This window comes from Cryptomeria japonica, chromosome 9 (genome assembly GCF_030272615.1).
Source record: "Cryptomeria japonica chromosome 9, Sugi_1.0, whole genome shotgun sequence".
In the NCBI taxonomy this organism is placed as follows: Eukaryota; Viridiplantae; Streptophyta; class Pinopsida; order Cupressales; family Cupressaceae; genus Cryptomeria; species Cryptomeria japonica.
The window spans coordinates 293198602-293225068 of record NC_081413.1 but is presented as its reverse complement, the minus strand read 5'-3'; the positions used below and the strand labels follow the sequence as shown (position 1 = coordinate 293225068).

The window sequence follows — 26467 nt, the reverse complement described above, 5'->3', positions numbered from 1 at the left end:
TCATATTCTTCCATCTATAGCCAGACTGCCTAAAGCATATGAAGTACTTAAAACCATTAAAAATACATATGAAGTTAACAATGCGAGCAGAATGTTAACCTTGAAACAACAACTTTTAAACATAAAGATGAATAAAGATGATACAATATCTACATACTTTTCAAGGATATCTGAAGTAAAAGACCAATTACAAACTATTGGAAATGAGGTAGATGATCAAGAAATCTCTCTCATAGCCCTAAGAGGATTACCAATTTCATGGGAATCCTACATTCAATGTATTAGTAGAACACCCACCTTACCCAAATTTGAACAACTTAAGAATGAGTGCATTCAAGAGGAATCTCGACTAATCTCAAGAGGATTAGGGCCAAATAAAGAAGGAGAAATCCAAGCACTTAATACAAATACCTTCAACAAAAAGAAAAAGTTCTCCAAACGGAAGAGAGGAAATAAAAACCATCAGAAAAGAGATATGTCTAAAATTCAGTGTTACAAATGCGACAAATATGGGCACACTCACAGGAATTGTCCAGAAAGGAAGAAAACACAAGCTACTCTAGCCGAAATCAAAGGAGAAAACTCACTTTTCTTCTTAGCCCTATCAAGCGAAATAAATACAAATAAAAACACTTGGATCGTAGACAATGGAGCATCAAGGCATATAACTGGATTCAGAAATCAGTTTGAAACACTTAACGGGCACTCAAGTGAAGAGGTTACTATTGGAGATAACTCCACATATCCTGTGAAAGGAATTGGGACCTGTACTAAGAAATGGAGTATCTCTACAATTAAAGGATGTTCTGTTTGTACCTGGAATAAAAAGAAATCTAGTCTCAATCTCAGGCCTAGCTGATCAAGGATATCAGGTTACCTTCAATGAAGATAAAGTTCTACTCTAGCCTAAAAATACAAATATCAAAAATGCCATAACAATAGGTTCAAGAGATGGTAGCCTATACAAACTATGCAGTGATCACAAGGAAGCACTAAATCTTGAAGTTTCAAATAATAATGAATTATGGCACAAAAGATTAGGACACCTAAGATATAGTGCTCTATCCAACATAAAGAAGATTACTTCAGGACTGCCCCAACTAAAATCTGAACGCACAGGCATTTGCAAAGGATGTGCCTTGGGAAAGAATGTGAAAGTTTATTTTCCCTCAAACGAGCACAAATCAAAATCTATTTTAGAACTAATTCACTCAGACCTATGCGGTCCCATGTCAACACCATCCCTAGCTGGATCCTTATACTACATAATCTTTGTTGACGACTACTCTCGAAAAACATGGATATATTTTCTAAAGTGCAAAGACTCAAATGAAGTACTATCTAAGTTCAAAGAATTCAAGGCACTAGTAGAAAACCAATCAGGGAAGAAAATTAAGGTGTTAAGATCCGACAATGGGGGAGAATATACATCTGACAACTTCAAAGACTTTTGTAATTCTGTTGGGATTAAGAGAGAGTATACTGTACCATATAATCCACAACAAAATGGAGTAGCAAAAAGAAAGAACAGAACCATAATTGATGCAGCAAAAGCCATGATGCATGACCAAAACTTACACACTTCATTCTGAGCAGAAGCTTCAAATACAGCAGTCTACATTCAAAACAGATGTCCGCACTCAGTTCTAGAAAACATAACTCTTGAAGAAGCTTTTACAGGGAACAAACCAGACTTAAGTCATTTAAGGATATTTGGCTGTCCCGTATATATGTTCCTAAAGAAAAGAGGACAAAACTAGAACCATCCGGAAAAAGAGGCATCTTCATTGGCTATAGTGAAAATACTAAAGGATATCGCATTTACATTCCAAGGAAAAAATCTGTTGAGATAAGTAGAGATGTAAAGTTTGAAGAAAACACTACACTCAAAGAACCTGAGGATGATAACATTACTAAAGAAGAAGAAGATCACATAACTGAGATTGAGAGGGAGAATATCATAGAAAATTCCGAACCTTCAGACACTGAGAGGGAGGACATCATAAGAGCTTCTGAACCTCTTGTTGATGAAAATATTGAAACACTCAATAACAAGAAAAGACCTCTGTGGGCAAGGAAAATGATTGAAGAGAATAATGTAGAACCAAATGAAATTTCCAAAGAAAATAAGAGAACAAGAACTCTAAAATGTTATGCTGCACTTCTAACCGAACTCACAAATTCTGAACCAACAAATGTCAGAGAAGCTTTATCAAAACGGGCTTGGAAAGATGCTATGGTTGAAGAATATCAATCTATACTAAAGAATGATGTTTGGGATATAGTGCCTAGGCCAAAAGACAAATCAGTTGTCTCATCCAAGTGGTTATTCAAGATCAAATATGCATCTGATGGCAGCATTGAAAAACATAAAGCTCGCTTTGTGGCCAGGGGATTCTCTCAGAAAGCAGGAATCGATTATGAAGAGACATTTGCCCCAGTTGCCCGGTATACGTCAATAAGAACAATCATTGCAATTGCAGCATCCAAAGGATGGAAAATTCAACAAATGGACGTAAAGACTGCCTTCCTAAATGGTTCAATTGAAGAAGAAGTATATATAAAACAACCAGAAGGATTCACCATACGTGATAAAAATTGCTATGTTTGTAAACTAAAGAAAGCTCTCTATGGGCTAAAACAAGCACCTACGGCCTGGTATGCAAGGATTGACAACTATCTCTCCAAACTAGGGTACTCCAAGAACCTAGCAGATCCCAACATCTCCTTCAAGGCTTCAAATGGCAATATGATTATATTGGTCCTTTATGTGGATGATCTTTTGATAACAGGAAAGGATAATCTCATTGTGAAATGTAAGCAAGATCTGGCAGCAGAATTCGATATGAAGGATCTAGGGGCTTCTACATTATTTTCTAGGATTAGAAGTATGGCAAAAGAAAAACTACATCTTCCTAAATCAAGGAAAGTACACCACAGATATTCTAACTAGATTTGGGATGATGGAGTGTAAGCCATTAGCTACACCAATGGAAACTAATTTGCACAAGCTAAAAATTGAGGCAGAAGATTTAGAACCTACAGATCCCACACTCTACAGACAAATCATCGGTTCACTCATGTATTTGGTAAATACTCGTCCTGATATCTGCTATGCTACAAATGTATTAAGTCACTTCATGTGTAAACCTAAGAAGATACATCTAATGGCTGCTAAACACATTCTAAGATATTTACGAGGCACAATCAGACTTGGCTTAAAGTATGAAAATGTTGAGATTAAACTTGAAGGATATTCTGATTCTGATTGGGCCGGAAGTACCACTGACCGTAAAAGTACTACAGGGTGTTGCTTCAGTCTTGGTTCTGCTATGATATCTTGGTTCAGCAGAAAACAGTCAGCAGTTGCACAAAGCTTCATCGAAGCAGAATATATGGCAGCCTCCATGGGAGCTCGTGAAGCGGTATGGCTGAGAAAGTTATTATTTGGATTATTTGGAAAAACTCTGAATTCAACAATAATTCACTGTGATAATCAGAGCTGTATCAAGCTCTCAGTAAATCTAGTTTTTCACAATCGATCCAAACATATTGAGATCCCTTATCACTACATAAGAGATATGGTAAATCGAAACGTCATAAAACTAGTGTACATCAGTACTGAAGAACAAAATGCTGATATCTTCACCAAGCCACTTGCAAGATTGAAGATAGAATACTTCAGAAGTAAACTTGGTATGACTAGATTATAATTGAGATTATTAGGATGAAATTCCTACCATGTGTAATTTGTTCATGAATAAATAAATAAAATGTATATTGCAATATTCTAACTGTGTTCAAGAAGATGACGATCTTCTTATGTTTAAGGTTACTATTTCAAGCTGACGATCTTGACAATAGTTGACCAAGTGTCAAGATTGACTACATTAAGTTGTTGTCCAGGACTGTGCCGAATATCTTGATCCTAAAGTATGTGATCATCTCATGATTGACTTCTTAAGTGATTGTCCCGGACTGAGCCGGATATCATGATAGTGAGTCTATTGTCATGACAAGACTATATTAAATGTTGTCCCGAATTGTGTCGGAAATAATGACAGAATATGCTCCCAAGAAAATTACTTAGATCCACTCCTGCTAAGAGGGAGTGTTAAGATATAGCCCTCTTGAATCTAACTAATGGTAAATCGGTTATTATATATATATGATCGATGCTTGAAAGTCATTCTGGAGAGTGCTATTAACACACAGTCCCGATATGCAGATGGACATAAACTTTGTATACACTGTGATAATATGCAGATGGACATAAACTTTGTATACACTGCGATGATTATCACAGTGAGCACGATATTTATCGTGCCACTGTGATTACATTACAATACGCACTGTAATGTAATCACAGTGGGCACGATAATGATTCTGGATCACATTATATTAACGGAGCATGCAGTTCGGAAATTAAACATAAACAAACTAATTGTTATGAACGGTTGCCTCCGTAGGGGCATGTCCATACGTGGCAACTGCCATGTAGGGGCATGTCCCTACGTAGGCAACCTTTCCTCTTGTATTTAACCGGATTCAATGATGGAGACGATCAATAACTCACGGCAATCAGTCTTCCAGAATCGTTGTCATTATTCTTCGATCCATATTTTACAACACTAATGAAATCTTACTTAGTCAAGGAAAGTATACTATCGATATCTTGAAAAGATTTGGAATGCTACATCGCAAATCTATGTCAACACCCATGGAGACTAACCTAAGTTAAGAGAATCAGCAGCTAATTCAGATCTTGTAGACCCTACTTTATATAGGCAATTAATTGGGTCTTTGATGTATCTTGTCAACACAAGGCCACACATTTGCTATGCTGCAAGTGCACTCAGCCAATTCATGAATGAACCAAGGCACATACACCTGGTTGCAGCCAAACACATCTTACGTTATCTACGAGGTACGATTGGTTTTGGATTGAAGTATTCCTGCAACGTGAATCTAAATCTGCAAGGCTTCTCTAATTTAGATTGAGCTGGAAGTGTAACTGACCAGAAAAGAACTTCCGGTTGTTGTTTCAACTTAAGATCTGTTGTTGTTTCCTGGTGTAGTAGGAAACAATCCTCTGTAGCACTTAGCACAACAGAAGCAGAATACATTGCTGCATGTATGGCAGCCCAAGAAGCACTATGGTTAAGGAAGCTACTAACCAGATTATTTGGTAAACCTGTTACTCCTACAATCATCCACTGTGACAATCAAAGCTGTGTAAAGCTCTCTATAAATCCTGTGTTCCATGATAGGACAAAACATGTTGAAATCAAGTATCACTACATAAGAGACATGGTTCAAAGGAATGCTATTCAACTCAAGTATATTAGACCTGATGAGCAAACAGCCGACATTCTCACCAAGCCTCTTGCCAAAGCAAAATTTGTGTACTTTCGAGACAAGCTTGGAATTGTGGAGAATGGAGCTCTTGTTGAGAGGGAGTTCTCACATCAGTAAGTCCTTGAGGTATGGACATGTTTGCTAGTTTTTTTTTTTATCTTTGTCATGTTGAGAGAGTCCATGACAACCCTGGTTACAAAAGTCATGTTGAGAGAGTCCATGACAAACTTGGTTGTGAAAGTCATGTTGAGAGAGTCCATGACTTGTCTTAGTTAAGGTCATGTTGAGAGAGTCCATGACAAGCCATGTTGAGAGATTCCTTGGCCAACTCATTGTGTTGAGAGATTCCTTAATTGAGTACTTGTACATAACATCATGTTGAGTGATTCCATGATTGATTCCATGATGAATCAGTGTCTAATCTTGATTTCACCATGTTGAGTGATTCCATGGTAAATCATGAACATCAAGAGTTGCCTTTCATTTATCTACATAGATAAAGGGGGAGTGTTAATTCCTTAAATTATCTAATATAGATAAATCAAATGTCAAGTAGATAAATCAAATGTCAAATTGGCCTATCGGCCTTTGACATTTGTATTTTACAATTACTTGATTCCTTTATCTAATTTTTACTTAGATCGGTTAATAATTTAGCAAATTATTATTTCCGTTATTTATCTAATTTCTAATCGTAATTGCCTAATTAAATGATTGTCTATATCGGTTAATATAAACTTGTTACTCTAATATGTTGGCAGGTGTTAGTTTTGCATAACCGATTTTAATTGAATCGGTTTGTGTATAAACCCGATTCAATTATGAATCGGTTGTGGTTGTGACCCTTGGAAAAAGACATGACTTCGAAAGGCGTAAATTGCTATCATACGTAAGTATGATTCATTGCAAGGCTAATGTTAGATAGATTACTAAGAATGGTAGAAGTATTATTGAAATAATTATATTGCAATTCGTACTCCTCTCAGATTGATCGAGCATTGATATTGTGTGCAGATCGGACTATTCTCAGATTGATCAAACATTGATATTGAGAGCATAATGATCAGACTATTCACAGATTAGAGTTCAGTGAACCAGTCCCTGAACAATCTCATACAGAGAAGTTGATTATCTTCTTCAGTCAGGCACATGTATATAAAGATTGTCATCCATACATATAAAGATTGACAGACTCAGATTAATTGAAGATATATAGAGCAGTTCAAAGTTGCTAGATACATACAGCAGTTCGTGTTTATTAATACACAGTGCATATATATTTTAAATTGAATTTGTAATACTCAGCAGTGTTTCAAATCAAGATAAATCATACTGAAGAGTATCTATGTTCTATTATGATCTATACTTGAAATTATTAAAAAACAATTAATAATACCTATTATATAAATCTGATATAAATATACTGAATAAATCTGATTAAAATTTACAATTAGAAAATGATAGCAGAACGCTGGATTCACAGCAAAAACATATTTTCCAATACAAACTTAAGTGCTAAAAATAGCATTTATTAAGAACAAAATGTGTCTACATGCAATATAGCCAAATATTTTTACTAGCACATTGGTAAATCTCAGCCTAGAACATCGATTCAGCAATGAAAATGCCTAAAAAATTTTTGCATTCCTCTTTCAAAACTCATGAATTACATATATTAACCTACTGTTCATGTACATAAATTTAAGCCTGTAAAAAACTGAGACTAGTATAATACAGAATGAGTTGTAAATAACTCCACCAGAGAAAAGAATGTCACCTTCTGAAACAAACGACCACAGATATCTTCATGAGCAGCATCAACTGTTTTCTGTGGGATGCAGAGCAGTACTCTCAAGCGTAGTAATGCAGCCACATCTTCCTCACTTAAATCACCATCTGCAACACACTGTTGAAGTTTTTGCCTATATATATCTGCCAAAATCATTCATGCAGATAATTATTAATAAAAGATGGCAAGATTCATCAACTGTTCCATGATTGGGTTACTGAAATGCAAAATTTGATGTCACCCACCATGCCAATAACCAAGCTATATTGACTTCAACCAACATGGATTAACAAATAAGACTCGCATTATGATTGTAAATAACATCAGATCATACAAAATGAAAAATTATAGGAGACATGCAATACATAGGATTAGTGATCAAGAAGCTAGTGAGTAACTTGTGGACTTCCAAATCAGACAGGTCCAGCAAGTTACTCTCCAAAAGGATGGAACCAGAAACTTGCGAGTCAAGCGGTTCCAGCAAGTTACTTGCCTAAAAACTTGCATTAAAGTTTTGGGCAAGTTATTCGCAAGGAACAGTGAGTTCTGCACAGAAATAGCAAAAATGCAGAAAAATACATGACATGACCTAAAAACAGAAAAATGGTAATGTTTCTTCATTTTCTGATTTATGCTCTTGTACTCTCCATTCTATCTCATTGGATTGATTTTTTGGGCATTTAGACTGATCCTGGATACATTCAATCATTTTATTGATCACATTTGAAACATATGTAACTCTTTTATTTAGATTTCTGATTTTGGTTTATATTGGTTTTTCTTTTATTCTTGTTCTGTTCTAGCACTTGTAGGATTTTAACATTTCATTTTTCTTTTCTTGCTTCTTTCAGATATAGCATTTAGAATTTTAAAGCTTTTTTTTTTTTAAATCCCTTTTGCTAGGTTTTTCATTTTCTAACTTTGCAAATAAAGATGTCATCTGCATGTATCCTTTGCAATTGGAAACCCTAGGAGGCATAGCACATTAAGTACAGAGCCGAGACTAGTAATGTGCAATTATTGTAGCTTGAGGATGATAGGAAGCATCTATCATCTTTGCACAAATCCTTTGCTGAATGTGCAATTGTGTAAATGTCATCTGCATGTAACCTTTGCAATGGGAAAACCTAAGAAACCCTAGGAGGCATAGCACATTGAGCACAGAGTCGAGACTAGTAGTGTGCAATTATTGTAGCTTGAGGATGATAGGAAGCATCTATCATCTCGCACAAATCCTTTGCTGAATTCGCAATTGTGTAAACTTAGTGGAACCCAAGATTACAAAGGAAATGAAGTCTATCCTATCTTTGTATGACAACAAGAAATTAGAAAAGAGGAGGATAGTTAAGAAGGACAAGAGAATTGTAGTTGTGATGCATTTTCCTTCAGGCTCAAAGATCGATGTAGTTGGCTCTTGTCTTTCACACAAATCTGCTTATCCACTAGAGCTTGTTCTAGTTAGGGAAAGTCACACTCTCGAGGATTCTTTATTCCTCATAATGCTCCCAGTATGCAATCTTCACTTAAAGGTACTAAATGGATGTAGGAGAACCATCATGTGTTGACATTTGCATGTGTTAACTTTGGATATAATAACAATATACCATTCTATGGTGAGAGGAAACTGTTGAGGGAGTAATTTTAAGGACCTTTTCATCCTTCTCCCGAGCTCAACAGAATTAGGAAGGCACGACAACGGATGCGCACTCTTGAATAGGTGAATCCAAGGAAGATCAGTGGAGAGTCATCTTCGCACTCAATAGAATTTAAACAAAAGAAAGGCAAGATTGTGGATACATAAATGAAGTAGTTGATGCTGGAGTTTATCAAGGAAGCACTTTGCGCAGCTGGAACCAGTTGAGCTTTCAAAGTTGGATTCGAGATTTGCAAGGTCTCTTTATTCCAGAAAATCCAAAAAAAATTAGAAAAATAAAAAAAAATGAAAAAAAGAGAGATTTCTCGATGGAGCAACCAAACCAACAGTTTCACGATGAACAACAAGTTGATATTCCTCAACTTTGGTGGAGATTGAATGCACAGCTTCACCCGCGCCGCTTGTCCGAGTTTGCAAGTCCAAGGCAATGCAGAATCCACAAGACAAATGAGCACGAGGAGATGCATTGTTTGAAATACATATCAAGGATAGAATCGGTAGTACAAGGAAAGATCTTCTTTTGGGATGTTCCTAGGCCAGAAGCGGAAGAAAGCAGTTTCAATATCCCAAAGAGAAAGGATCCTCTTTCAAGTTTCTTGTAGATGATCGAAAGTCAAGTTGTCTTGAATGGTGAAATGTATATAGGAAGTATATTGCTACCATTGTGGTGTAGGATTCATAATGCATCCCACTCCGAATTTACTTGCTCAGTGTGTGAAATGGCCATCAATCAAGTCAGATATCAATTTGGATTGCCGGCCTTATCCGAAGAAGAGCGTATCGCAAATAGATCGGGGAATGCGTACCTCGCAGCTGAATTCAAAAGAACATATGAACAAGATATTGCTACACCATCAGATAATGAAGGAAGGCAGTTGCGCGTTGATGCCACAAGTTCACCTGATGATCAATGTATTGCAGTAAATAGCTCACCATGCCTTGCACCTGAAGAAGAATGTCATGAAATGAAAGTTGAAGAGACAATTCAAAATGCTCAAGTAGTAGAAAGCCATGATCAAAATGTTGAGCAAGCAATCAAGGAAGAAGACGACTCATTCCTTGAAGAATTTCCATTACCACTACAAAAGGAGATTATTGAGAATGAATTGCAGGAAGTTTCAAGTAGCATCCTTGAAGAGGACAATCAAGTTGACATATTGAACGAAGAGCTACAGATCATCGTAAGTGAGCCCAAATATGAAGAACAATTCGAGAGGGCGCTTAAAGATATCATCATCATCACACTATTTGAGGGGGCGTTGAAAGATCTCATGGAAGTACAAAAAAATTTCAAGGCAAACAAGTTACTGTGGGAGATTTAGTTCATCATCAACTCCGGCCTCACGAGACAATGCTTGAGGATGAAATGCCACCAGAGATTGTATTTGATCAACTAGAGGAAAATTTTGAAGCTCAATCTATCAAGGAGTCCCTAATTTTAGAAGATATGCTTACAAAGTTTCATGAAGAAGTGTGGTTTATGCATAAAGATGAACGAGATGCCATGATGAAAGCAAAGAAAGTTGAGCTATTCGAAGGGGCACTAAGCTTATTCAAAGAAGAGCTTGCAAGTGAGGGTCAAGATGTTGTGAATGCTCGTGGAATGGCACATCACCAATGGCGACCTCCAAAGATGCTTGATGATCTCCCTTCTCATGATACAAAGGTGGAGCACACTCAAGCACTTCCATCTGAGCCCGAAATATGCCAGGTTGCCTCTTTCCTTAATCCTGACTCTGAAAGTTATTATGATTTTGATTATGGGGGTTTTGGGAAAACAACTTGTATATGGATTGATCATGGTCCTAATGAATTGCCTCAATTGCTTATTTTAGATGAAACCTTGCCCGAATATGAGAAATGCATGGTGAGAGCTTGCTTTTCCGTATTTAAGAATAAATTTGCTCGACTGTGAACCATCACCTTTGCCATGCTCATGTCGCACATATTGAGAAATCATGTAAAGTCATGTACATATTTCACTTATTCGAGTCGTGTCAAGTCTAGGAGTCGTGTATATAGCTTTAGAGTAGGTTTTCCTTTCGTGTGTTTTAGTTTGCTTTTTCAAGCCAGGTTCTTAATTTGCCTTGAGTCATTTGGCTCATGATTCTTAAGTGGCTCAAATAGTTTAGTTGTTTGTTTTCTTTAGTTCGTTTGCTTTTGGTTTGCCTTAGTGTGGTTTGCTTTGGTGTGCTTTAGCTTAGTTTGCTTTGGGTTTGTTTTGCTTTCGAGTCTATTGGTTTGTTAAGTTTAGGTGTTCTAAGTGGTAACCTTCGTTTGCAAGAAAGGTGTTTGTGTTGTTCTCTCACACAATAGCAACACTTTGGATCTTATGTTTGGTCCATTTCTTAAGTATCTATTCATGAAGTGCTTTGAATCCGAGGTTATTCCTCTCTAGCTTTATCATTTGGTTAGGACTTGTACTTGACTTGGAAGAGAATCACTTTCTATGTCTTGATACCGACATCTTTTAATTGCTATATCTTTACACACTAATAAACTCCGAGTCATTATGGTTTTCAAGCGAAGCCGTGATTAGTGAAAAATCCAAAGTCTAGCTTTAGCGCCACTGTAATCGTCAAACCCAAGTGAGCTTCATTGCTTACGAGCCAAAGGAATTGACGGAATATGAAAAGAAAAGAAAGCAATGCCAAAAGAGAAAAGATGAGACAAAAAAGGAAAGGAAAAGTGAAATGAAATGAAATATCAAAATTGGCTATGGGAACATGCGAGTAACTCCATCGGGGCTATAGACGCCCAGCTGGCAATGGAGCAATATTCGTGAGATTACAGCCATAACCTCGTCGGGGCTGTAGACGTCCGACTAGCAGCGAGGCTCTATCCAGGGTCTTATAAAGTTTAGACAAACTACATAGCTAATCATGATGGAACTTGGAAGTCATAATGTTCTTGTTGAAGGGAATGAATACATTTGCACACACATAGGTAATCGAAGACAAGGTGCCTTGATACGGTTAGGGATTCTTCTCCCACCTTGAGTACACTTTCTAGTCTCTTAATAAGTTGGGTTGAATTTTCCGAAGCTTCTGGGTATGGATTGAGTCTTTATCTTTGAAATGTTCAGGAACATTTATTTGAAGTGGCGCTAGATGTTGTGAGGTATTCACACATCGCCCCATTGAAAATGGGGACCCCCACTTTTTTCTTGCTTTCTAGGTAGTGTTGAGTCTTAGCTATTAGCCTTTGCATTGGAGAGGTATAGGCGCTTAAAATGGCCAGGAGTCAGGTGAATAGTCTTATGTGAAATGTGAAGTAAGTGAGTGAGTTTACAAGGTTTGCATTCCATGTAAGTTGATTAAGAGTCTAGCTAAGAAGTTCAGTGAAATCTCCCACTTCATGTTGAGTGATTGATGAGTAAATTTTCCTTGAGTTTTTTGCTTGAATATTGGTGAAAGAGTAAGTTTGAGCATTTGAAAGCGTAATGAAGTAATCATTTGTAATCCGCCTCACCTCTAAGTTTGCCTTAGGTTTCAAACTTCATAACTTCATGACTACACAGTTTGAAGCGAATTTCATGTTAGAAATATTTAGAGCAAACTTCAGGTGTGAGGAGATTGGAGTGAACTTCCAATTTGGCAGATTTAGAGCGAAGTTCATGATCTCACAAATTGGAGCGATTTACTTCTTTAAAGGTGAAGTTGGGTATAAATGGATGAGGCAAATTAGAAAACACAACTTCATGAGTCATCATTTTGAAGCGAACTTCATGATTCCACCCTTTGGAGTGAGCTTGAACTTTGTGAGTTGCAAGAGTGGAGCGAACTTCCTACTTCAGCAATTGATGATTTGGAGCGAACTTCTTCAATGAGCACACATGAGTAAACTTCACCTTCAAGCCTTCATGAGCGAAGTTGGAATAGAAGAGAGAAGAATGATGGAAAGCATTTCACCTTGAATGGATTCAACTTGAAGCTAAACTTCATGACTTAGCAAATCCAAGCGAACTTCATGTTGGAGCATCTTGGAGCGAAATTCATGTTTCCACCTCTTGGAGCGAAGTTGAATTTCATGAAATGGATTCAAGGGGCAAAATTCATGAATAGAGAGATTGGAACAAGTTACATCTCCAAGACTTCTTAGGTCAAGATGGGAATAAAAGGAATGAAGCAAAGTGGAGTGAATTCCCTACTTCATGACTTAAGCAAGTGGAGCGAAATTCATAATTCATGACTTCATGCTTTGGAGCGAATTTAACAATTTCATGACTTGCCTTTCGGGAGCGATTTTTCAACTTCATGAATTGAGCAAGAGGAGCGAAGTAGATAACTTCATGAGTTTGGGTTTTGGAGCGAAGTTGACAACTTCATGAATAGGTCTTTTGGAGCGAATTTGCAACTTCATGAGTTGCTAGTTTGGAGCGAACTTCAGGTTTGTGAGAGTTGGAGCGAAGTTCATAACAAGTACACATCATAACTCAAGGATTTGAAATAAATTTCACACAACCAAGCTTCAACCAAACAAACTTCGTGAGTCAGAAATCATGAGCGAACGTCATGAGTTGGAAGGGAAAGATAAACTTGATGAGCAAGATGAGAGAAACAACTTCATGGGCACATCAATTAGAGCAATCTTCATCTTCAAAAGCTTCACAAACAAATATAAACTTCATGAATCAAGCTTCATGAGGGAATTTCATGTTAAACCTTATGATTTGATCTACATTAACAGCTTCATGATCTCAATGAAGTGAGTGACTTCAAAAAACAAGGGCAACTTAATGAACATCAAGGGTGGAGTAAACTCCAAGAGCTCCTTCTACGAGCGAAAAGCAAATTCAAGTGGTCCTTCATGAAGACGAATTCCTCTAGATCTTCTTATAAAACTTGCAAAACACATAAAATCAAGGGATATATCAAGCCAAGAAGAACTATAAAAGTTATATATTATGTACTTGATATCATGTTTGTTTTGTTTTGCAAATGGAAGAGGATGGTGATTGCAAAGCAAAAAGGAGAAAGATTGTAAGACCTACACCACCGTGCAAGAGGAGGAACTTCACGCCCAAGAGGAATTTCAACCTTCACCACACCATGGAGACATGAAGAGATCAAAGGAGTGCGAAAGAGAAGTTATAAAATCACTCCAAGGCAAGCAAGTGAGGATGAAGGAAGGACTCAATTACCTCAATATATCCCATCACCACTACTTTGAACGAGCTAGAGAATGTTAAGTATTCAAGAGATGAATCTATCAAGTCTACAAAGTGCAAGCGAATTGAGGTGGCATCCCAGTCACCACTCACCAATCAGAGGGGTTCCACATCAGCATGTCTAAATTCAATGAACCTGACTCACCAGTGATGGCACAAACTCTGAGGGACCCACCCTTATTATCTATTGGTCATGCCAAAATGTTGTAATCATTTCATTGGCTGAGTTAAGTTTGTTGTAACAAACCCTAATTAGGGTTTTCATTGTAAAATCTCGGCCATTGATTTCAAATTGATCTAAGCCATTGAATTGTATTGAGCTCTCTATAAAAGCTCAGAGTATCTCATTTGTAAGGGTTAATAGTGAATAGTTGGAGAATAGCTAGTAGTGAATAGAATAGCTAATAGTAAGTAGACTAGCAATTAGAGTAGATTAAGAGAAGGAAGCATTGTTGGTATGACTTGTAAATGAGATACTCTTTTCATTGAAGTTATGGTGAAATTTGTTATTTCAACAAGCCTCATAGTTCTACTTCTCAATTTCTTTTCATGTTGATTAGATTGAATGCAAGAAGTTGTTGAATGTATTCATGTGGAATCCACCTAATCCATACCACTAGCCTCTTGTCGCTTGTAAGTGTGCCTTGTGTGGTCAACTAGAATGATATGAGCTTAACTTCGAATCGTTCTGCATTCATTGCTTATGCATTAACTTGAATGGTAATCAATGTTTGATGGTATTGATTTGAATATCTTTGAAATATCCTTAGAAGATTGTACTAAGCTTGTGTCAAATTGTTCAGCTTGATGGTGAGACCTCCCTCAGTGGGATTCCACCTAGTCATTCATCTATCTTCTTACATTCTAAGGCCTAGAATAGACTCTCTCAAACCCTACCTCTTTTTCTCTTTTTTATCTTCCAATTGAGTAGATAGGACCTAAGTTCCAGCAAATCAAGCATTCAGGCATTCAAATGTACGTCCCCTTGTGATTCCAACATAATCACATCAAACCAGTGAGCTTATCCACACGTAGTGACCCTACATTCATGAACCTTGGAGTCTTCTCAAGTGATCCTAAAGCTAATCTTCAGCATTTGAGAGATTTTGTTCAAGAGAGGATAAGATACTTTTTGGTATTTTGTTCTGTGTTCGCATGTGCCTAAAAAACACATCAACAGAACCCATATTGGGTGTAACTGGTCAATACATTTGCTAGAGCTACAAAACGGTAAAAGCATCTAGTTAATAAGATTTGAGTAGTCTATTGTTGTTCTTGGTGTCTATCTGTGATGCAACCACATGTGCATCCATCTCATGCTGCATTTGTAGTTGCCAACCTGGACATATGGGAAACACCCCACTAGCAATACCCAAATGGACCTAAGAGCTCATATTTGTCTCCTACACCCTAAAAAGCAACTTCATTTCATTTTCAAGCCAAAGTAGGAAAAAAAGCGAGTTTTGAGCCAAGACTGGATTGCATTGAAGGGAAAAAAAAGGGAGATTGAGCAAAAATCGGTGGTTGAATCATGTGGCAAGTTTGTAGCTACTTTTAGTGCATCTAGAAGAGTCCACAAAGGATTGGGGAGAGCTCACCATTGATTTCAAGCAAGATTTGAGAGGTAAGTTTGTATTTTGAATTTTTTTAATTTTTTTTTAATAAACATATCATTTCTCTTTTATGTTTCTTTTGTCCTTTTTCTATTTTGTTTAAGTGGACCAAAGAACAAACCCTAGGCCAAAACTAGATTGCTTTGAAGGGAAACCATAAAGGATATTGACCAAAAATCAGTGGTTAAATCACGTGTGAAAGTTTGTAGCTATTTTTAGTGCATCTAGAGGAGTCTTCAAGCAAAGACTTCAAAGGTAAGTTTGTATTTCAAATGTTTTTGTTTTTTTTTAATTTCATTTCTCTTTCATATTTCTTGTCTTTTTTCTATTTTGTTTTAGTGGACCAAAGAACAAACTCTAGGTGTGTTTAAATTTTTTGTTGAACAAACCCTAAATGTTTTGTAAAAAAAAAAGTTAGTTTTATAGTTGTAAACCCTAGATTTTTTATGATAGTTTAATTATGAACCAAAAATGTTAAAAAAATTCTATTTGTATGCTAAGTTCCACCAAGTTATAATTGGAAGCCCTAATTTTTTATGATAGTTTAATTATAAACCAAAAATGTTAAAAAAAATCTATTTGTATGCAAAGTTCTACCAAGATATAATTGGAAGCCCTAATTTTTTTTTTATAGTTTAATTATAAACCAAAAATGTTAAAAAAATTCTATTTGTATGCTAAGTTCCACCAAGATTCTGAGATAAAGGGACATGGAGATAAGGGGGACACATTTCAGAGATGGACTTTTTTGAGACCATTTTTGTGGACAGCAAGGGGGAGCTATATTAAAAATACAAAAAAAATAAAAATATAGAGAAATTTCAAATATTTATATGGCAACATTGATAATAATGATAAGACAATCTTGTTATGCACTAAAAAAAAAACATTGTAAATAAACATGTAATGGAAAACAATACCCGCATTGTCATATTCAGTTCTCACTGAGTTCATAGCTTAAGACTAGAATACGTAATTCTTTAAATAAGGTTATATAATTCTTTAAATAATGACCATACCATTTCCAATAAATACGTGATTGTGATGTGACTGCATCAACGAGATTCCAATCAGCCATTGTGTACATTTTGTTATTATTAGTACAAATATTGATAAATTTTTTAAGTAGAGGTTTCCAAGGACAAACTATTTCGTTGGAGGAGGGTATAACCCTTCTCCACTAAGATTTTGTGGCCCTTCCCTTATTGGTGCTCTCCTTGTTCTTTCTAGATATTTCCTCGTTTCTTTTAGATGTCCATGTCTATGGTTCTTGTGTTTCTTTTAATTTTGGCTTTATTGATTATTTCAAATTTTCTTCCCAACCTATTACTTTTGGTCTTCCTCCCATCTACCAGCATTCAATGCTGCCCTATTGTAAGGATTTGAGAGCACAAGGGGTTTAATGGTGGTGGGTTCCAACGCAAATAGCGAGCCCCCAATGATTGGAAAGGGTCATCTGGGGATAATGGCAAGGAACGTTCATTTCGAGACATTGTCATGAAAGGACGTGAAGAAAAGATCTTGCCCTCTGCAAGGTTTATAACCCAAGAGAATGGTGGAGTAGGTGGAGGAGGGTCAGTGTAATGTCCCGTTTTGGACAACTTGTGAATTTAAAACAATGGAACAGTTTTTTAATTATCAACTTCTTCTTTCTAAGTAATTAACTTACAACTGAGAATAACAACTGTGTTATCAGTTATATGGAGAATTGATAAGTATGTTCTATATTAATATTTGGATTTCTATGAACTTGTGCAACGGATATTATAAACAATATGTGATTTTTAAATGTTATTCAGACTCGATAGATATAATATTTAGATTGGCATACAAACCTTATCAATGCGATAAGATGAATATCTTGCTATCCCTGATAAGCTATGGGAACTATGCAATGTTTATATTCAAATTGGTACTTAGTAACTTTGTTGTCTCTAAAAAAATGGTTGATTATGTCTGTAGTGATACGAGATTTGTCTGATAAATGATCTATTCAAGATGTGCTACGATATTTGGCCTTCGGCCTTGTATGCTTCACAATAACTGTGAAGGATGTCGTTTCTGATTTGTAATGTAAATTCTTGCAATTACTGGGTGCCTTCTCGGATATGGAATGTATGTGTATGTGTTGTGACTTATTCACACATCGCCCCATTGCAAATGGGGACCCCTACTTTTTTTTGCTTTCTGGGGTTTGCTTTCTAGGTGTTTAGGGTTTGTCTGTTAGCCTTTGCATTTTGAGTGTCGCCAGGGGATCAATAGGATGGTAGGCTTTGCTTGAGCCAGGGGAGTCAGCAGGTGCTCCAGGTTAGGGTTTCTTTGAGAGTCTTCCTTAGGGCCTGGTTTTGCTCTTGTTGCTAATTGTGTCTTGCTTTGTGAGTGGGTATCATTCTTGAAGGTCCGAGCTAGGTCAAGTTGGTGAGTGATGAAGTCTGGAATGTCATCCTGATCTTCAAATGCCCTGAAATTTGGCTAAGTCTGGAATGCCCTGATCCTGAAATTTGGCTAAGTTTGGAATGTCCTGATCTTGAAATTTGACTAAGTCTGGAAAACTGAAGAATCCTCCAAAAACTAGATTTTACAATATAACTCCCGGAGGTCTGAAACCACTCTCAAACATCCTGAAAGTATATATGGAATATAACTTAAAGTATAAGAAAGAAGAAAGATATAAGGAAATGTCACTTATACTTAAATGATCCTGACGGAGAGACCAAAATGTCAAATTTCGCTCCTGACCCTTCCAAAGGGTCCAAAGCGAAATTCTCCATAAGACATTCTACTTTGACCAAAACCTAGAACTAACGCATTCCTAGGCTTGAATGAAGGCAAAAGCACTTGTTTGAATGAAGAAATGCAAAAAAATGAAGTTAGGATCATGGCCTAAGGTGAATTTCGCTCCTGACCCTTCCAAAGGGTCCAGAGCGAAATTCATATTTCCTCTTTTTTTCTCCTTAGCTTGACCAAGTTTGTAGACTTTTGAGGCATAATTGAGAAGGTTTGATGCAACTTTGCCTTGGAGAGGAGATTTTAGACCTTGGGATGATGGATTCTAGCTTGGGAGAGGAATTTCGCTCCTGACCCTTCCAAAGGGTCTAGAGCGAAAATCCTTATAACCCTCATTTTCCTTCCTTGTTTTGGATGGGCGTTGGTTTATTAGGCATTGTGTGTGAGTCTTGATGTGTTCTTGCCTTGAGAAGTGTTTTGAAAAGTGAGGATCTTGTCCAAAAATAGGAATTTCGCTCCTGACCCTTCCAAAGGGTCCAGAGCGAAATTCTTCATAAGCCTCATTTGCTCCCTTGTTTTGGATACCAACCTTGTTCCATGGGCGAATTTGGGAAGGAAATAACATGTCTCTGCCTTTTGAGGTGATGGAACGTAGAAATGTGAGGGATTTTGGCCAAGATTAGGAATTTCCTTCAATCACCTATTTTGCCTTGCAAAATCAAGATAAACTTGGGTTGGATGAGAGAAGAAAAGTGTTTCCTTGCCTTGTGAGGTGGATTGAAGTTGAAATGATGAAAAAATGAGCTACAAACAAGAAATTCGCTCCTGACCCTTCCAAAGGGTCCAGGGCGAAATTCTTATAGGGTCTGTTCATGGAGAAAATCTTGGGCAAGTTTCATGTTAATATCTTTTCTTGTTGATGATTTAAGGTATAAAATGCTATGTTGAAATGAATTTATTATGTGTCCTTAATCATCTTTTTGTTTGTCTTGCAGTTAAAAGGCAACCTTCTCCAACCCAGCATCATCAAGGACGGCCTTCTCCGGTCCAGCATCAACAAGGACGACCTTCTCCAAACCGGCATCAACAAGGATGACCTTCTCCAACCCAGCATCATCAAGGACGACCTTCTCCGGTCCAGCATCATCAGGGACAATCTCTTCTAGTCCAGCATTCAAAGGAAAGGTACACCATCCATCCTGCACATCGAAGACAAAGGAAGTTAAAGCAAGAGTTCGTTGAAGAAGCAGACAGTTTCAGAAAAGTTAATTAAAGCTAGCTTCTCAGCAACATCAAATTGAATATCTACCAAGTTACAAGTGTCAGACAAGGTGGCATCCCAATCATCACTCCTCCAGTCGGATTAGTCCACCTCAGCGTGTCCAGATTCAATGTACCTGACTCATGGGAGATGGCACAAACTTCAATGTACCTTCCCCGGCTATCCATTGGTCGAATATTCTAGAGAAGACATGTGTCCAAATAATGCAATTATTTCATTGGCCAGAATTGAGTTTGTTGTAACAAACCCTAATTAGGGTTTTCATTGTAAAATCTCGGCCATTGATCTCAAGTTGATCTGAGCCATCGAATTGTATTGAGGGCACTATATAAGCCCTGGCTCCTCATTTGTAAAGGCTAATAATAGTTGGTCATTAATAGCTAGAAGGTTAATAGTTAGTTCATAGAGGTTAGAATAGCTAATGATTAATAGCAAATAGAATAGCAGTTAGAGTAGAATAGGAAGAGAAGGCAAAGATTGTTGCCAAGATGTTGTTGTAAAAGACTTGTAAACTTCATTGAAGAAATGGTGAAATCTATGGGTCGATTCAACAATTTGCATGGTCTCTATACTTCTCAGATTTGATTTCATGTTATTAGATGAGTGGAAGAAATGTGTTTGATTGATGGTGAAATTTGTATATTCATACTACTAGCAGTTTGTTGATTGCAGACTTGCCTTGTGTAGTCAACTGGAATCATTCAGCTTGAGGTTAACTTCAATTGTCGCTTCTTCATTGACATGCATCAGCCTGATGGTGTCTATGCCTGTAGTGATGATTTGAACATCATAAAGCTTTCCTCTGAAGATTGCACTAACCTTGTGGAGATGGTCCTGGGATGTCAAAACAAGACTTAGTTAGAATTTCATCAAAGGTCATTCATTGCTCTTACATTCTTAGTGTCAGAATTAGATCCTTTCCTCGCCCTCATCCTTTTTTCTTTTTTTTCAAAATATAGGCTAGTGAAATTCTGTGTTCCAGTAATATTCAAAGCACATCAGACGTTTGGATCGTCAAGTGTAAGTCCCCTTGTGATTCCAGCAAAATCACATCATACCAAAGAGAGCTTATCCACACGTAGAGATCCTACATAACAGAACCTTGGAGTTACTCCGACTGATCCTTCAGCGAGATCTTCAGCAGTCGGGAACTTTGTTCAAGAGAGGATAAGATACTTCAGTATTTTATTCTGTGTTCGCATGTGCATAAAAAACACGTCAACAGTATGCAACCTTTCCTGGACTTTAAGTCTGTGCTCAGACTGAGCCTTATCCCATAGGATATCAACGAAATAGATACTAAAACAACCACACTACCTTGAAGAGCAATGAATGCAATTATATATTTGCTCCATTGGTTGGATGTGTCTCTTAGAATTATGGGATATGTCGTAATTGCATTGCTTCAATATCTTAACCGATTGTTTAGCTCCTTAATCATGCTTGATGTCTTTATTATACTGATATCGTAAGGAGATCAGTAATTAATGATTTTATGTTGTTAATGTTATCTGATTCTCCTTATCTAATAGTTGGCAAAGATACATGCCTTAATTCATATCATGGTGGATCTCATTCAATTAGATTTCTTGATCATATAATTGCAATAACTTCAGTCAGATTTGTATGAGGAGTCAGATGTTTATATAGAAGGTTTATCACAGTCTGATCATTAATCTGTAATAAGTATTTCACAGCTTCGTGTATGTATAATCCTTGGCTTCATCATGTATAATTGGAACCTATTGATGTCTTTTTTAGACACCTCTAACATATAATAAAATACCAAAGTATTTTACCCTCTCTTGAACAAAATCTTCCCAAATACTAAACTATGTGATCAACTGGAAGACTCCGAGGTTCCTAATGTCAAGTCTTGACGTGTGGATAAGCTCAATAGTTTGATGTGATAATGTTGGAATCACAAGGGGACTTACATTGTACATAAATGCTTGAATGTTGTTGGAACTTGATCATCTCATATTGCAATCTTGTGATGCTTTCTCTCTTGAATTGAAAAAAGGACAAAAGGGGAAGGGTTTAGGAAGACTAATCTACTCCTAGGAATGTAAGTAGTGAATAACTTGGTGAAACTCTACAAGAATTTGCTTTGACATCAATGAACAACTCCACAAAGCTAGTGCAATCTTCTAAGGTAAATATATGATGTTCAAATTACCACCAACAACATAGACACTATCAAGGCAATGCATATCAATGTGTGAATAGCAATTGAAGTTAAGCTTGAATAAGGATTCTAGTTGACCACGGAAGGCAAGTTTACAATCAGCAAACTGCTAGTAGTATGGATATGTGAATTTTACCATTAATCATCCAAAAGATCTTTCATTCAATTAACCAACATTAAAACAATTGAGAAGTAGAAACCATGCAACTTGTTGAAATAACACATTTCACCATATCTTCAATGAAAAGAGCATATTCATTTACAAGTCTTAGCAACAATTTCTTCTTCTCCTACTATACTCTAATTTATAATTCCTAATTGCCTTAGCAACTATTCTTCTACTCTTGCCTTACAAATGAGAGAGTTGAGCCTTATATAGATAGCTCATTACAATGAATCGCTCAGATTGATTCACAATCAATGGCCAAGATAGAAAGATAGAAACCCTAATTAGGGTTTGTTACAAGGGCCAATACATTGACCAATGAGAGATGAGGATAGGTAAGATAAATGATATTTGATGTAGCACCACGTCTCACCTGTTCCTTGAATGAATGCTGACTCGGTACCCTTTGATTGGACGAATGGTGACTAGGATGCTACCTCAGCTTGCCTTGTAACTTGATCAACTTGCCTTGAACATTCTTCATGATGTTTGGAATTCCTTGTGATAATTTCTTGGATTTGTCTTTCCTTCATTTGTTCACCGTCATAGTGAAGCTTTTTTCATGTTTGAGCTAGTCCTCATCTTTTCTTTTTGAAAACCTTGTCTTGAAATCCTCTTCCCATCCTTGAAATGTTGATCTTCCTCATTCGCATTTGTGATGTTGTCCTTGAAATATGCTTGTAGAGTCCTTTCTCCAAATCGTACCTTTACCTTTTCTCGAATTTGAACCTTGATTCCTCCTCATAGCATTCTTTAAGTTTCTTCATTCTTGCATTTCACTTGCTTGTCCTCTTGGAGCTGATCCTTCATCATTTGTTGCTTTGGAGTGTTGAGCCCTTGGTATCCTTGCAAGCTGCATCCTCTTTCACCTCAAGCCTTGATCATCATGCTTCCCTTCCTTGTAGCAGACCTGCAAAACAAACAAATATTGAATCAAACACCTATGGGATTAACCTTGTTTCAACCTTAGTGGGAAATCGATCCTTGTAGGGACTAATTCAGTCCTTGAAATTTATCATTGTCTTCATGATCATTTTCTCATGATGGAAATTCGAAGTTCATAGGGACTCCTTGCTCTTAGCAAATTTCACTTCATTTTGATGCCTTACCCTTTGAGTGGAGATTTGATCTCCATAGGGATTCCTCATTCCTCATGACTTATGCACGTCCTTTGTAAGTCTGCCCCTCATTGAGACTCATTGTCCTTAAAAACGTTGTGTTGATTTGATCACCATTTGATGGAGTGGAAATTCAAACCCCATCAAGACACTTCAATGTTCCTTACTTTGTCCTCATTCCCGATGGGTAAGTTGATTGTTATTCATGAGTGGAAAATCAAACCTCATAGGGACCTTTTTGTCCCAGCTTGTGATAGGTAATTAGAACAATTAGTTTTCCAGAATTAACTTAGGTTCTGATTTTAGATGATTTCCAAACTTATCAGCATAAAATCAGAAAATTGAAGCAATAAAACACAATTCTGGAAAATACAAATGATTGGATCAAAATCTGGAAATTTCGCCTTAAGGAAACCTGATTTTCAGACTAAAGAAAGGTCTGATTTTAGTTTGTAAGTCTGAAAATGCCCTCTCAACTCAGAAAATGGATGAAATTACAACCCAGTTCGCTGTCTCAGGTCTGATTTCTGGGTACAAAGGTCTGAAACACCTCTTAAAATCGTGTTTTATCAGCTGGAAGTCATCCCCTTCATGGCATGATTCATATTGTAGGTGCAATCTGTGTTTGTTGTGGCTGGAAATGACATGTTTTCAGCTTGAAGTGGTAGCTGACAATGGTGTTCTCAGCCAACAATGGCACCTTTGACAATGCTGCAAATACCTCCAATGATGGTGCTATTAATGCCTTACGCATAAATCACACCTCTTCCTCCTTAGGCAATTCCAAGCCTCCCTTCCTTCAAGCTCACTTGGAGTCGAATCAGCGACTTAATGATATTTTAATGTTTGCTGGCCTGTGTTCCTATTCAGCATTTTACCTTTCACTTTCACCACACAGCGAATGTGGGATAAAAATGTGTTAACCCACCAAGGTAGGAAAATCGATGGGCATAAGGACAAATTTATCCTTGAAACACTTACATTACTTTTGCTCACCCACTTGTATGTTTATTCATTCTTACCTCATTTTGCTCCACTCCACAATGAAGGTGGGATAAATGTCATATCAGCCTAGTGGAAAATCGAGGTCCATTGGGACACATAAATTTGGTCAAATCTTTGTAAATCAGCCTCAAGTGGAAAATCGACCTCCATCAAGACACTCAAATCATGTTATTTTGCATTGTCTTGACCATTTTTCCTTCGAGTGGAAAATCGAATCCTATCAGAACACATTAAATTCACCTTACCTTGCTCATTTTCCCTCAAGTTGAAAATCATGGGTCATTTGGACTCTTAATTCCTTGTGTTTTCTCCTTTGTGAGCCCAGTGGAAAAACAAACTCCATTGGGACTCATGATGTCCTTTGTATTAACCTGAGTGGAAATTCTCTAGTCATCAGGACTTTTCACATTATCACTTGTAAACTTATTCCTGGAGTGGAAATTCGACCTCCATCAGGACTTTCACAATCCTTAACATTAAATTGGTACCTTCATGCTCAAAAATGGAGTGGAAAAACAACCTCCATTGGGACTTTATCAATTTCATCTTCATTGCTGAGTGGAAAAACGTCTCCCATCAGGACTTTGAGTTTTATGACTTAACTGCTTAGTGGAAAAACGTTTTCCATCAGGACTAAGTTTATTTTCACACATTTAAAGTCCAAACCTACCAAATTTCATCAATTTATGTAGTGGGAATTCTATTTCCATTGGGACTTTATTGATTTTCTCAAGATTTAAAGGGTGGAAAATAAAAGTCCATCGAGACTTTGTGTATTTTTTACTTATTTCACCTCCTAGGAGTGGAAAAACGGCTCCTATAGGGACTTTTAACATTTTTGCTTAAAATTCACATCAATTTGCAACATTTTCATCGTTTTCACTCACATTTAAAGGCAAAATTAAAACTCAACACTTAGAAAAATAAACTGAAAAGCTAAGGCAACTTGACACTTAGGATCATTTCCTTGCAATTTTAACACCCTTTTACATTTTGACATGACAACCTCTCATAGCAATGGCAAACATTAGGAAATTATTGCTAAACTAAGACAACCTAAGCAAAACATCTACCCTAAAAAGCGAAAAAGTGGGTGTCCCAATTTGCAATGGGCCGATGTGTGAAAACGTCACAACAAAACCATATTATGATGATGCACTTAATCCGTGGATGATCTACTCATGACCATATCATCTTAGGCATTAATCTTTCAGGATTCATATATGGAATGGTATGATTGTGGGCATCTGTGCAGATAATTGTAATCCTCATGCTTGGCAAATGTGTATCCTTTAGATTCCTCTTATGTTCCAGAGATGCTTGCAAGTCTTTATTTTATGATGCTAACTAATTCATTGTAGGAGTATGGAGGTTTATCAATGAAGCTCTTCCCCTTGAAGGTATGACTATTACTTACCTTTTCATGAATATGTGGTAATGTTATTCTATCATCTTCTTTGTCTTATTTTGTTCTAAGGAATATGAAAGCTATTGTTATGGAAACCATCTTATTTATGAGACTTCACGGTTTCTAATCTTTATTCCTGAACTACTACTACTTAGAGATTCAAGGCTGCCACCCTTGAACTTACACTTATTAAAGTTAGCTTAAAACTAAGATGGGGACATCACAGTTGGCTAGCGAAAGATAAGGTAAGTTCCCTCTAGACGGCCCTAGGAAAATTCTCATTTATCCTATTTTTGAAATGGTTGGTGCCTTGAATAAGGAAGAAAATAGGTTGAGAAATGTAACTATATTTATTGCTGCTCTTGGATGAATGGATGAATAACATCTTGTTTAAAAAGTTAGGATTTCAAATTTTCTTTTGTAGAATGATTAAACAGGGATTATTTTTAGTTTTCTTCAAAGACCAATCTATGTAGGAAAAAGTTATCTCCAGACAATTCTAGAATATTGGAAAGTGTAATCTGTACCCTGGCTTGGTCAACGAAAGACTTGAATGAGGAGATTCTCACCCATTCTTACCCTAGATGGGTAACAGTCAAAGAGGTCCCTCCCCAATCGTGGGCATTCTTGCTACAATTGATCTCCCCAATAGGAAATGTAATGATGATTGAAGAGACTAAGGCCACTCTCCTACATATAGATGCAAGAGTACTTGTCATTCTATCTCCAGGACTTGAATTTCCAAAGGTGATAGAAGTTGAGCTTGGGGGAAAAATCATTTCTTGCAAGATAGAAATTCTTGGAGGTCTTAATGTTTTCTTCTTGTGTAGAAGAGAAGCGCATCATTTCTGTTATATCTTAAATCATTTCCTAGTAATCTTATATCTTCATGAACCGTTGTGCATATATGATAAAACACACTTCACCCTTCTCCATACACTCTTCTTTCAACTCTCCATAGTGTTATATCTTTTAGATACCCTTTCATT

The 26467-nt window shown here is 36.9% G+C and overlaps 1 protein-coding gene across 1 annotated transcript in view; it reads right to left on the bottom strand.

Moving 5' to 3' along the window:
* Positions 1-26467, bottom strand: part of LOC131042131 (protein TIC110, chloroplastic) — a 191082-nt gene that overhangs the window by 14219 nt on the left and 150396 nt on the right. The window contains exon 12 of the mRNA XM_057975449.2: positions 7136-7290. Within this exon, the coding sequence (XP_057831432.2) occupies positions 7136-7290 (155 nt within the window). The remainder of the gene's footprint in view (positions 1-7135; positions 7291-26467) is intronic.